The sequence below is a fragment of the Nannobrachium achirus genome (genome assembly GCF_963921795.1).
Source record: "Nannobrachium achirus genome assembly, chromosome: 16".
Taxonomy (NCBI): domain Eukaryota; kingdom Metazoa; phylum Chordata; class Actinopteri; order Myctophiformes; family Myctophidae; genus Nannobrachium; species Nannobrachium achirus.
Window position 1 is genome coordinate 15,781,418 of NC_137823.1, and position 14,482 is coordinate 15,795,899.

The 14,482-nt window shown below is 43.2% G+C and overlaps 1 protein-coding gene across 1 annotated transcript in view; it reads right to left on the reverse strand.

Annotated features, from left to right (window-relative positions):
- The window catches only part of LOC308300827 (mitotic checkpoint serine/threonine-protein kinase BUB1 beta-like), a gene marked incomplete at both ends in the record, with an annotated part of 82,057 nt that extends 67,803 nt beyond the window's left edge, over positions 1 to 14,254 (reverse strand). Inside the window, one exon of the mRNA XM_080744725.1 lies at positions 14,110 to 14,254. Within this exon, the coding sequence (XP_080600851.1) occupies positions 14,110 to 14,254 (145 nt within the window). The remainder of the gene's footprint in view (positions 1 to 14,109) is intronic.
- Between the last annotated feature and the right edge of the window lie 228 nt (positions 14,255 to 14,482).

Here is a 14,482-nt window from a genome sequence, read left to right on the forward strand (position 1 = left end):
CATTGTGTGCAGCAAAAGTTTGTGCAAAAGTTTACAGAAAGCAGGTTCACTTTGCTGGCAAAACCTGCTCAGACCGAGAACAATAGTGGGTTGCCTATAACAACCACACTAAAAATAGCAAAGCTTGTAGCTATTTTCACTAGTTTGGGTCCAAGGCAGTTTTGAGCTAAAAAGAAAATGGGAAACCACTGCACTAGACCAGCTTCTGGTATTAACTAGAAAAAGGTGCAATTCTGGGGGAATTGCAAGTGTGGTCGCTCTGACGCAAGTCGTGAAGAATCCACTGGGAAATGAATTCCGTCTTGCCATTTATATTATGTACTGTACGGTATATTGTGATGTCCAGTGAAGCATGACCAATCCCTGTCTGATTGGACATTATTATTGTCTTTATTGTTTTGTTATTCTTCCGTGCCTCGTTTTAGGCTACATCTTTTGCCCTGTAACTTTTACTGTTGTGCTGTTTCTGGCGACTGCGGGATAAATAAAGGTATGAATCAATTGTAGAGGGACATGCTTTTTTCTTTACTTTTCTTTTTTTTGTAACCCATTTTTCACACAGTGCCAATTGCTTAAGCTGTAATCCTGGGACCACCCTGGTGAGTGTCCTGAACTGAGCTCATGCATCCTTCAATGCATGAGCCACAAGCCACTTCTTATCACCTGACAGGGGAGTTTGTCCGGTAGGAAGGAAGGCATTATTCCAACCAGTTCCTTTCCCTCCATCAGGCGCCCCGGGTAACCAGGGGGAGGCAGTGGTACCTACCCCAGGGGGACACAGGGAGAACATGCAAACTCCACAAAAAAAAGGCCCTTTCACCAACCCCACATAGGGTATGGGCACTGATGACAGGGAGGAGAGAACACACCCTCCAGCACCCACAGCGTCCCCAGTGGGAATCGAACCCAGGACCTTCTAGCTGTGAGGAGCATGTCCCGGTGATGGACATGCTGAGGGCCATGGTCATAGGGGCCCACATTCCCTCTCATTGGCCCCAACCGCTGCCAATCTAAGGCACTGCCAAGAGACTGCACACACCTGGGCCCAACACACCTGGGTCCAGTTTGGGAATCAAGGCAGCAGAGTAATTTGAAGACTGCAGACAGGGGCAGTGTGTGTGTGTGTGTGTGTGTGTGTGTGTGTGTGTGTGTGTGTAGACCTTAGTCAGAGCAGGAGTGACTGTGAGGACATTGTCTTATCTATCTATTCATCCATCCATCCATCCATCCATCCATCATCCATCTTGTCTCCTCTCTCTCTAGATGAGATCCTACATCTGGTGACATCCACCAGATCACTGTTTGCCAGACCCATGAAATGGGTAGGCCTACATAAGCAAATGTCGGTCTGTCCGGGTTTTCTATATAAAGGGTATATATGATGATGACATGATGATGACATGCCTACAAAAGGCATGATGTCATAAATGATGATGACAGACAGGGGGTCTGGCACAACCAGGTTGACCTGGTCTAGTTTCCATAGAAAAAGAAAAAAAAATACATACAAATGAAGAAAAATCAAACAAAAAGAATAACAATGACAGAAATAAAATGCTCGGTGTGAAGTGAGCGGTGCTGATGATGATGATAGACCCACATGATGTCACAGGATAGACCCACATGACGTCTCATCATTATTTGTCCAATCAGAAAAGGGACATACGGATACGTGATGGGTATTTGGGGGCCTGTCCATTTTCCATGGACATACACACAGTCACGTATGCAGTCACGGGTGCAGTGCCCACCGTCTGGGGATTCGATTCCACCGTGGTCCTTCGGTCTTTGCAGAGGCAGAGGATCTACGTCCTCCCGGTGGGGGCTCCTCCCTGGAAGGTGATTCAGTAGGGTACAACAGTATTGATAACACATAATTGTGTCTTGCGCACCAAGCCCCTCACCCTGATGACAGATCAAGCGCATAACGGAGGTCAAGCGCAGATGACTTAGTTGGCCAATTAAAGTGGCTACAATATAACAAAACAAAGACAAAAATAACCACATTTTTTTGGCACTTAGTTCCATTCTTTTTTTTGGGGGGGGTAAAAATGTTGTTCGTTCAAACTTCTTCAGCTTTACACAGTTCAGCTTGCATTGTTCTCATTTGAGGTTTTTGAAAAAAAGGTTTCCCAGTGAATTCCTATGGGAAATGAATTCTGTCTTACTATTTATATTACCGCTTGTAATATAAATAGTAGCAATACCACACAGTTCTGCAATAGGCCTTTTCCTGTAACCTTTTGTTGTATACCCCAAACCCCAAAAGTCCCCAAGAACAATAATCAGCATGTACCGTTGTGCTTACACTATCTTATTCTCTTGTGGAGGGATGTGTACATTTTCTAAGGTACATCATTTACTTTTCAGCAAGCCCACACACTAGGAACTGCATTTTCTTGTTCCAAATAAGGCTCTCAATCAATGGCTTTTACACAGCTAAAACGACTGGCAATTAAAGCACTCTTTCTCCAACTGCAGCTCTTCCCGTGTCTGTACACACTTCTGGAGAACAATAATCCACCTTGCACTGTCTCTCAAAGCAACAGAAAAGACAATGTGTTTGAGAACACAAAGTTAACCAGCTTGTGAGGACAGAAAGATTAGCAGCTGTCGATCTGTCTAGAAAGTGCTTTTATACCTATGATTGGTGTTATTGAATATGAGCGACCTGCCTCCCTCTGGCAGGTACAAAATGGTAAAATAGCGGGTCCATAGAATCTCTAATTGCCTTGTCGTCTGTGGTTTCCCCATAACAGTCTTTGGCCAGTTGAAAGGTTTTTCTCCAGTGTCTGTAGTACGTTGGTGTATCGGCAGATGACTTAACTGATTTAAACTCTTGTCCCGTTGTAAACAGTGGGTTTCTGTCCAGTGTGGATGAGCTGGTGTTTTTTCAGGTTACCCGAGACATTGAAACTCTTGTCACACTGTTTACAACTGAAGGGTTTTTCTCCACTGTGGATGCGCTGGTGGTTTTTCAGGTCACCTATCTGAACAAAACTCTTGTCACATTGTTTACAGTGGAAAGGCTTTTCTCCAGTGTGGATACGGTGGTGTCTCTGCAGATTGCTTAGATGACAGAATCTCTTGTCACACTGTTTACAGTGAAAAGGTTTCTCTCCAGTGTGGATGCGCTTGTGCGATTGAAGATTGCTCAACCGACTGAAACTCTTGTCACACTGTGTACAATGAAAAGGTTTCTCTCCAGTGTGGACATGCTGGTGTGTCTGAAGATTACTTAACTGATTGAACCTCCTGTCACATTGTTTACAGTGGAATGGTTTTTCCCCGGTGTGCACACGGTGGTGTGTCTGCAGATTACTTAACCTACTGAAACTCTTGTCACACTGTTTACAGATGTGGGGTTTCTTTCCTGTCAGTTGACACGTTACTTCCCCTGACGGTGTCACTAAGGCCGCAAGCTGTTGTTGACTGGAAGATCTTGGTCTATCTGTGTCTCCTTGTTTCTGATTGGTTAAAGAGCTGGGTGTTTGATGACAGGCTACTGAGGGAATTTGTTCGTTCCTCAGCATTTGGGAGTTGCGGTCATCGTGGCTCCCCTTCTTGTCAAAGGCATGAGACATGAAGGAATATGGACACTCAGATAAGAAGACCGGAGGCTTCAGAATACTGTCTCTATACCTGTATCACCGTTTCTCCTTCTCTCTACGTTTCTTTATCGCACTGGTGGTAGGCTACAGGGTTGAAGTGCACAAGTAAAGACATCTTCTTCACTCTTTATATAGGCTGTCAGAGTTCTGGTCTTTCATCACACACAACACTAACTGCTGCCATGCCTGCCTATTAGCAATGCCGATTTGGATGTTGTATGAGTTATTCCTAGCCTGCTTCCAGACCAGAGACCCCGCCCACTCTCAGAGTGGACTCTTTCTCTGGTCTGGAGCTGAGTACAGGAATCACTTTTTATTTTCGGTTGCTCCAATGAGCGCGGGGGGTGGGGGTGGGTCTAACGAATATCCAATTCGCGCAGCAGTTGAACGATTCAAACGAAGTTCACACACAGGCAGGCTGAGGAAGGCACACGCACACACACGCACGCGCTGAGTTCACCAAGCTGTTTATGTTGATTACATGTTTCTGGTCGCAGTTCTGTCACTGGCACAGACAGAGACACACACACAATCACACACACAGTCCGCGACCGTGCGTCGCGTCCACCGTGCGTCTCGATCACCGTGCATCGCGATCACTCGCGCGCGTGCACGCTCGCAAAAAAAGTCCCTCCCTGTAAATCGCTTAGAATAGAGCACAGCTTCAGACTAAAGCGTGAGCTGAGTCTGAAATCAGGCTAAGTTATTCCATGTACTATTTAGTGTGCCCCTGCATGGCAACCAGACTATAGTACTAATCCGACTTAATTCCTTCCATCCATCCATCCATCTTTCCAGATAAACCATTTTATTTGCAGCGAAACTCCCCCCACAGTTTTGGTGGCATGCACTCGGGCCGTATCGACCGGCTTCATCTGGACACGTAGGGGTGCAATTTGCTAAGAGATACGTTACATAGTTTAATTTATCTACATGTAAATGTATTTCTGAATACATGTTCTCCATTGACTTTAATACAAAATGTAACCTTTCCCAAATATGGAGATGACATCATAGACCACATGAGACTGACACAGTATGTCCATATATGGGCATTCCAAGATATGGGCTTAATATTGATGACATCAGGGATCTCCAAATATGGGTATAAAAGGGACAAGGACTGACAGAGATCTGCTTATATATGGCCATTAATTTATTAGTGAATGAATTTTTCCCCATTGACTTGAATGGGGCAAATTCAAATGGTAAGACATAAATAATTAAGTGTGACTCGCATCAACCACTCTTGCATCTTTCTAGTTTTCATTATAATGATAATGAAATCGTATGCTGGAGATCACAGAGGAAAACCAAATGTTGACCACCAACACAATGTTCCAAAAGAAGAGGGAGAAGATGTGTACCTGGATATCACCAGAATCACCACACAACACAACACACCAGATTGGCTAATGTGATTCACACCAAGCTGGGATCGAACCCCATTCTCCCACTTGGAAAACCGGTGCACAACTTACCGTGCCAATAGCGCTTTGCTCAGCACAAATCACTGCATCTGGCGTAGTCGGCAGAGGGACACCCGCATTATTTTTGAGCGGTGGTAAACCTCTCCATAGAGTGGCTGTGCGTGTATCTGTAGCCACTTTTTCCTCAGAGTTTTGCCATAGCAATGTGTGTGTGTAGCCTGTATTACATCACCAATTACATCCTAGATCTATATCCTAGTCTGAAGACGTTATGCAAGCACGACCACCACTCACTTCACATTGGGTGTGATTTTTTACAAGAGAAACACATTAAGCTCTCTGATCAAAGTAGACTCAGATAAAATTGATTTTACTGTGCTTTTTGTTTGTTTAATTAGTTTTTTCCAATTGATTCCTCCCCACACACACTTGAGTGTTGTTACATCCTACAAGGAGCCCCCACTGGGAGGTCATAGGGCCTTCGACCTACTCCTCCCGCACAACACTCCTTGCTCAGTGATAACACCCTCCCGCCTTTGTGTTCGCATAGGCGCTTAGGAAATCCAGCTGCACCACGGTGGATTTGAACTTAACTGATTGAAACTCGTGCCACGTTGTAAACAGTGGGTTTCTGTCCAGTGTGGATGAGCTGGTGTTTTTTCAGGTTACCCGAGACGTTGAAACTCTTGTCGCACTGTTTACAACTGAAGGGTTTTTCTCCACTGTGGATGCGCTGGTGGTTTTTCAGGTCACCTATCTGAACAAAACTCTTGTCACATTGTTTACAGTGGAAAGGCTTTTCTCCAGTGTGGATACGGTGGTGTCTCTGCAGATTGCTTAGATGACAGAATCTCTTGTCACACTGTTTACAGTGAAAAGGTTTCTCTCCAGTGTGGATGCGCTTGTGCGATTGAAGATTGCTCAACCGACTGAAACTCTTGTCACACTGTGTACAATGAAAAGGTTTCTCTCCAGTGTGGACATGCTGGTGTGTCTGAAGATTACTTAACTGACTGAACCTCCTGTCACATTGTTTACAGTGGAAGGGTTTTTCCCCGGTGTGCACACGGTGGTGTGTCTGCAGATTACTTAACCTACTGAAACTCTTGTCACACTGTTTACAGATGTGGGGTTTCTTTCCTGTCAGTTGACAAGTTACTTCCCCTGACGGTATCACTAAGGCCGCAAGCTGTTGTTGACTGGAAGATCTTGGTCTATCTGTGTCAACTTGTTTCTGATTGGTTAAAGAGCTGGGTGTTTGATGACAGGCTACTGAGGGAATTTGTTCGTTCCTCAGCATTTGGGAGTTGCAGTCATCGTGGCTCCCCTTCTTGTCAAAGGCATGAGACATGAAGGAATATGGACACTCAGATAAGAAGACCGGAGGCTTCAGAATACTGTCTCTATACCTGTATCACCGTTTCTCCTTCTCTCTACGTTTCTTTATCGCACTGGTGGTAGGCTACAGGGTTGAAGTGCACGATTAAAGACATCTTCTTCACTCTTTATATAGGCTGTCAGAGTTCTGGTCTTTCATCACACACAACACTAACTGCTGCCATGCCTGCCTATATAGCAATGCCGATTTGGATGTTGTATGAGTTATTCCATGTACTATTTAGTGTGCCCCTGCATGGCAACCAGACTATAGTACTAATCCGACTTAAAGGAGTAGTTCACCCCCAAAATGACTTTTTTTCCATTGATTAGTCATGCCATGGAGAGTAGAGTTCAATAATAGTTTTGGGTTTTTGTCACATTCCTAAGACAAAAATTTGATTCGAGTAAATTTACCTCCATTGATTCCGGATGGTGACCCGTTTCGAAACGGGTCACCATCCGGAATGAATGGGGGTAAATTTATTGTTATCACATTTTTGTCTTAGGAATGCGACAAAAACCAAAAAAAAAATAGATAAAATTGATTTTACTGTGCTTTTTGTTTGTTTAATTAGTTTTTTCCAATTGATTCCTCCCCACACACACTTGAGTGTTGTTACATCCTACAAGGAGCCCCCACTGGGAGGTCATAGGGCCTTCGACCTACTCCTCCCGCACAACACTCCTTGCTCAGTGATAACACCCTCCCGCCTTTGTGTTCGCATAGGCGCTTAGGAAATCCAGCTGCACCACGGTGGATTTGAACGCACAACCGCCGTAGCCTGGCGTTGCTCATACTAATTCCTCACTGCGTGTCGGATATTACCGCCTGGGGGTTTAGTTTAGTTTATTTATTTTTTGTTTCCCTATATTCAATGATCCTAACGGTAGATATTTGATAGGGAAACATTGTCCGGTAAAATTTAGGGCTGTCTTCGACACAGGATTTATGAAGTCGATTCGAGTCGCGGGGGTTAATCCGACGCGTCGACGAATCGTTTTATAGTCTACTTTGTGTAAAAAAAAAAAGGAAAAAAAAGTGTTGCTTTAAACCACGTCAACATAATAGAATAATACATTAAGAGATGAATTGAATACACAGTGTTTTCGGTGATATCGGTGCGCGAGCACAAATGTTATCTGCATAGCAGTGTACAATCATAGAGTTATAACACACCGTTAAAACAAATAAAACATCTCCGCTGTTTCAACTCTGCCCCGTCTCTCTGCACTGTCTGCAGCGTGCAGTAGAGATGAGACATTCGCGAACGATTCCGCTCTCTTGAACGGCTCTTTTAAATGAACGATGGGATCCAGTCCGCAGTCGCGGGACACAGAGCACTGACAGAGTAATGAGTCAGTGTCGAGAACGGATTCCTTTCAGAAACTGATCATAAAAAGGTGGAGGCACAGCTCCCGCTTGAGCCAGGAGTGTGGACATGTCATGGACGCGTGATTATGGATCCAACTGGGAAAGATGGATAACCACGCCCCGGACTCATTTTTGAAGCTTGTGATTGGCTGAACCGGACGTAGGGAGCGCTCCGTTGTAGTCACTTGGACCGCGCGAGGTGCACCAAAACCCAATTATCATGGCGTTTATCGTGCGCTTGCCCAGGCCTTACGGCCTGGGCATAAATATAACGATTGCATTCACCACGGCTTCGTAACTCGCGCGGCGCTCCGCCGGCCGCGCGGCCCTGGCCCGCTCTTCGCGGCCACTCGCGCCTGCGGCGCTCGGGGGCGAAGAGCAGGACCAAGGTCCGCTGGCCTTCGCGCCGCTTGCAATGTCGTGGACAATAACTGAAAACGAGCGCTCTATGCCGTTTCCATCCATCTTTCCCAGTTGGATCCATAATCACGCGTCATGGACGCAAACACAGCGAAACACAATCATTCATCATGGATTACAACACTGGAACAATTCAGAAGCACTTTAATTAGAAAATGTAACTTGTAGCCTACACTTGTGTGTGTTAATTTGACTTCAGAAGATTGTTTACTACTTCGTGGACGCGCGTTTGTGCTGTGGCAGGTTATTTAATATGGGATTTTGACAGCGTGCTTCCTCCTCTTAACGGAACACTGTCCCGGCTCTGAATGTTTTAACGAAGCGGCGGTTCTGAACCGTTCTGGCCGTTCCGTCTCACTTTCAACCCGACGCTGGTGCGAGACAATAAATAACTGTTCGCCAATTGCTGCTTCTCATTGGAAGTACATGACACCACACCAGTCCAGCAGTGCACCGCAGTACTGGCAGTAGTAGGCTATAACTGGTGATATAAAAAAATATATATTTTCGCTTCGACTCAAACAATTGGCGTCGATTCCCGGGGCTTAAAACGACGCGTCGATTCGTCGATTTTTAGAAGACACCCCTAGTAAAATTAACAATATTCCTATTACTTGTGTTAATATTTATGGTCCTAAGTCTGCATTCACACTAAAGAGTGATATACCCTGTCCTTGTCCTTTGAGAATGAAGGGGGGAGGGTGTCGTCCAATGCATTCTCTATGGAAGTCACATGGTTTCATGCCTCTTCCAAGCCTCTTGGCTTGAATCAAGCTCAAGCCAAACTGTGTGTAGGAAGCCTGATACTGACGACCCTGAGTTTTGTTTCGTTTGTATTTTTTTATTTATTTAATTTACTTTTTTTAAATGATTAAACCATGCAAGGCACCAACGTACTCACCGGGAGCAACTAGGGGTTCAGAGTCTTGCTCAAGGACTCTTCTAAACTAACTCTGGGGGTGCGTTCACACATGTAGGTGATATAAATAATCCATACCTTATCAGAACCTTAAAGGAGACAATATGTTTCTATTCAGCAATGACCACAAAAAGCGTAAAATAATGATATAATAATCATTTTGGCCATTGCCAGACTGACTTTGTTAATATCCCTCTTCTATTCTTTTATATGGATTGATAAGGGATGTAAACAAAGTCAGCCTAACAATGGCCAAAATTATTATTTTACAATTATTTTATGCTTTTTTTGGTCATTTTTTAATAGAAACACATATATAAAATATTTTCGGAACATTTTTATTTTAGCGTCTTTTCAAGAAAAAGTTGACTAATAGGTCCTTTAACTTATCAGAACCTAATCCAAACCTTATCCAAATATGAATACATTGCTTTGCGTGAAGTGGGCAGTGTCACTACAGACCAGAGGCTCTGAAGCAGACTACAGGTGTGACCCCGCCCAATGGCATTCCAGCACGGCCCATTCTGTCCTATTGGTTGGCGGTTGAACCCCGCCCCTTGGTCTTATCAAGCCTTCTCCCAGCAGCTGGGCTGCTCCTATAGCAGCTGGCCTACAACTTACGTAATGAAAACCTTATGAAAACCTTTTCTCTTAAAACCAGCCTTAAGGAGAGCTTAAGGGAAGCTTCCCTTATCAAAACATGTGACCTCCATAGGGAATTAATTGAACAGAACCTTACCCCCCGCCTCCCCCCATGTTTTTGAAAAGGGTTAAAACCTATGTGTGTCCAAGCCCTGGGGGAGCCCGGGATGGAACTGGGAACCCTTTGCGAACCCTCCATGTTCTAAGACTGCAACCCCTGAGCCACTGCCACTCCTTGTGTGTTGACTGCTTGTCAACATGTCCTCCACCCAAGTAACTCAATGTGTCCAATATTTTTCAACACATATAAAACGAATATATGTGAAACCATCTATAGCTTGTATATGCATATTATAGATGAAAACTAAACCAATATATATATATTTTTTTTCTTTTCAATTGGTGCATTTAGAGATGGTGAATTATTACATCCCTTAGCGTGTTTCATGTCAACTCCAATATTGCGCTATTAATGCATTATATTATTGACAACACCACATGAATTCAGTCTCACCAACCTCATGGCTTAAATTAGAGTTAACACCTCAGCCCCGGCCCTTTCTGTCATTTTAAATGTTATGAATGTGTTATTATCCCACTGCTCTATCTCTGTATATTTTTATACAAATAAGTGTGCACTACCTATATAGCCTATATATTATAAGTCCCATTTTGACTGGCTTATTTGGCCTGATTTAGCCTAGCCTGACCTCTATTGAGGCCCACTTAGATTGTACCCACCATGATTTTTGTTTTAATTTGAGAACTTTGCATTGTATACATTTGTATAAATGTTTTTTTTTTTTTGCACCATTGTGGTGGATTGAAGGGACCCTTTTTGTCGGTACATTTACTATAATAATACACAGTATAATTCAAATAATTTTATTTTCCAAATGTTTCATCAACAATATGTATGAATATGAAAAATCAAACCTCGGTTCGAGGTGAAGCGGTGAATTTTTATTCTATGTGTTCTAGAGCTATGAAATCTGTATTCTAGATCTATACATTATGTGTTCTAGATCTATACTTTCTATGTGCTTTGGTTCTATATTTCTATGAATTCTGAATGAATGATTTTGTCTGGAGGGCCAAATTGGCATGTGAAGCTTGACCAATCCTCAATTGGTCAAGCATGCACGGGACATGTAGCCTACAAAACAGACAAAATGGACCAATCAGATGGGGGGACATGTACGGCACAGACAAAGCCACACCTTGGAAGTGGCTTTCACCGCTTCAAAAACACAATGAATTTAAAGTATTCCAGGAACAGGTATTAACATTATTTAGACTGTAGATGTTAAACTGTCCGAGAGCATTGGTAAAGGAGATACTATTAACTGTTGTTCTTTTATATGTTTCAGCTCAGGATGAACGACACCAATTAAGATTAACAATACCATTTATTGCAATGATATAATCAGTTATGCAATGATATTGCATCTTAGTTTGGCGATGTATCTCTGCTGTGATAATCAAATGATCTGATCGAACATGAGACATAATCTGATATCACAATCCCCCAGAGCAAAGCATGATACACAGATTACATGCACATAACATTGAACCTTCAGTTGCATGGTTTAAGAGATCACATCATAATCCATAGAACACAGAATAATCTGTAAACAATACATATAACATGAGTAGCCTGACTACATTTACAAGGAGGAGGACGGGGAGGTGAAGGGATTTTTTAACCCTTACAGCTGCACAACCAGTAGTAACAGCTAAACATCTAGAATGAACATAGAACAAGAAGTTGCTTAAATAGACTGCTTGAGATGCATTGTGGGGAAAAGGGCGAATTAAGCTTGTAGCAATGAGAATGAACATGAGGTGACGGACTGCTCTGTGGGAGTGTGAATTAATTAACTACTTAATCAAGAGGGGGGATAGCAACAACACATCCTGTCTTCCACAAAAGGGCTTGGAGCAAAAAGGGCCCAAGTGACATTTCAATTTTTTTTACAGGACAGCTTTCCATTGATTGTAATTATTTAATTAAAAACAATATGTTTAAGCAATCTATACTTTAATACAGATTAGGCTTCAATGAATGTATTTTAAAATATACTTTTTTAATGTTGTTTTTTGTTTATTTATTGCAATCAATGAAAGGCCGTCCTGTGAAAAAAAAAAGGAAATGTCACTTGGGCCCTTTTCGCTCCATAAAAGAACTACCGCAGGCTCCATTCAGCGCATGGCTTGGTGATCACTCTTCCCAGATCTTGTACCAAATATTCATATTCAATCCTTTCATGTAAAATGTATCACCATTTTGAATAGCACATCCTCCAAACCACCGGCTGTAAGAGATCACTTGAGGAGGGATGATTTCAGCTTTTGCACACTTTTACAGTAATTAACAGGCACACATGCATTCAAGCGTTAGGGTTAACTTGAGACACTTTTTTCATAAATGTGTCCGAACACCGCTGAGGGCTAGTCATTGAACATCTTTTCATTTTCATTTTTTCCATTTCATTTGAAAGCTGGGAATCATAGCTACAACATGATATATTGGTTGTGAAGATTGACCCAACAGTTTTGTAGATATGGCTTATAGAGTTATGCCATGCAGAAATACTAGATCTGAGAAATTCAGCCTTTTAGATGAAATGTGACCTGCAAAATGTGAGGTTTCTCTTCACATTAATTTAAAAAAAGTCTTATTTACATGCAGAGTTAAGCTCTGGCGTTTAAGTGAAATGTAGCCTGATATTTATGAAATGCTTTTGTGGCTTTATCACATTTTAGGAAAAAAAAAAGTAATTTCAGGGCTGGTCTAAAGCTGTGCTTTCCGAAATGACTGCCCCTCATGCTATACTGGGTCACAAATGGTAAACAAACTTGGTATGATGAACAAAAGAAAAATAGTATAATTACATACCCTCTCCAAAGAGCACCTGTCTACAGTTTATTTTATTTTTTTTATCCTAAATTTTTATCCCACAATTTTGTAACCCATTTTTTCACCCAGTGCTAATTGCCTATGTAATCCTGGGCTCTGCTCTCCCTCTGCCGCGCCTGGGGAGACAACGGACTGACCTCATGCTTCCTTCTATGCATGAGGAGTCCAAGTTGCTTCTTTTCACCTGACAGTGGAGATTTCCCTGGTTTGGACGTAGCGCGTGGAAGGAACACGTTATTCCAACCAGTTCCTTTCCCCTCCATCAGGCGCCCCGGCTGGCCAGGGGGAGGCATTATTGAGACCAGGATTACGTGCATGTTTTTGTGAGGGTATCAACCCTAGGAGACACGGGGAGAACATGCAAACTCCACACAGAAAGGCCCTATCACCAACCCCACCTAGGGTGTGGGCGCTGATGACGCGGAGGAGGAACACGCCGCCAGCGCCCACAGCGTCCCCCGGCGGGAATCGAACCCAGGACCTTCTAGCTGTGAGGCGAAGCGCTAACCACTGCGCCACCGTGCCCCCCACACAGTTTATTGTTGTATTCACGGATCCACGCAGCGCTTCTTCTACTTTTATCTATTTAGTATAATTACAGTTTTTCCTCTACAATGAGTAATTCAATAAACAACAGCATAACAAAAAGCTGAATAATAAAGGTTTCCCGGACACAGTGGAAGATTTAGCTTATAGATTTAAAACAATATTTCACACAGGTCTGGAAAGATATCTATTCTGCTTTCAGAGCCACTTGGAGCATGGCAGCTTCCCAGCTTTGAGAATGTAGAGCAAAGGATGAACACACCCTAACAGCCTGCCAAATACATATGTGATAGAAGTTGCATATGGGTTGGAATGTTTCAGTAGTTCAGACAGAGACAGAATAAAGGGAAAATAGCTCATTATAGTCCCTACCATTACTACCAAGCTGATCAGAATAATCCTAAAAGCCCTTCTCTTGGTGTCTTTGCCATTGTCCCTCTGTCCTTCTCCTGGTCCAGGCTGTTTCAGAGCTCTGAGGACCGAGAAGCAGCAGAAAGACACCACAGAAATGCACACAATGCAAAAGCCCAGAAATATGTAACACATCACTTTCAAAGACAAAAACAAAAACAAGCTGAACGCAAACACCATCAACCAGACAACGCAGCAACAGGCCACCCTGTACCAAATAGCTTTGTACCTGAGAAATACCACAGGGTGAACCACCGCTATGTAACGCTCCACACAGATACAGCACTGGAACGACGGAACAGAGAACCAGAAAAACAAAACAAAAATAAAGTATGCAACCAATTGAAAAGTAGAGTTGCATGTGAAGAGAAATGCAAAGTAAAACGGAGGGCCCACGGTAGAGATGATCAAAGATACAGTCAGATTGAGATAAAAGAACTCGGAGGCTATCGTCCCACCAGCTCCACTCAGTATCAGCCACAGAACGTAGATGTTGCTGGGGGGAAACAGGATGAGGTTGATAGCCAGATCGGCGATGGCTCCTCCGGACACGGAGAAGACGGGGATGGAGGAGTTGGTGCCATTTCCCAGGGTGTCATTCATCCTAAGGCTCTGTGTGTGCAGAACATAATACATTATGGCTGGATTTGAGTGCAGTTGACTGAATATAACAACGACACAACTAAACACTTAAAACAACTATTCTCAATGTTCTTCTGAAAACAACAACTATTCTAATTAACAATGAACACAAGGTTAAAATGATCTCACGTTTTGGATGCCAGCAGAGAGTCACAGATCTCAGAGTTGGGGTTTTTGGTGAAGTCTCTT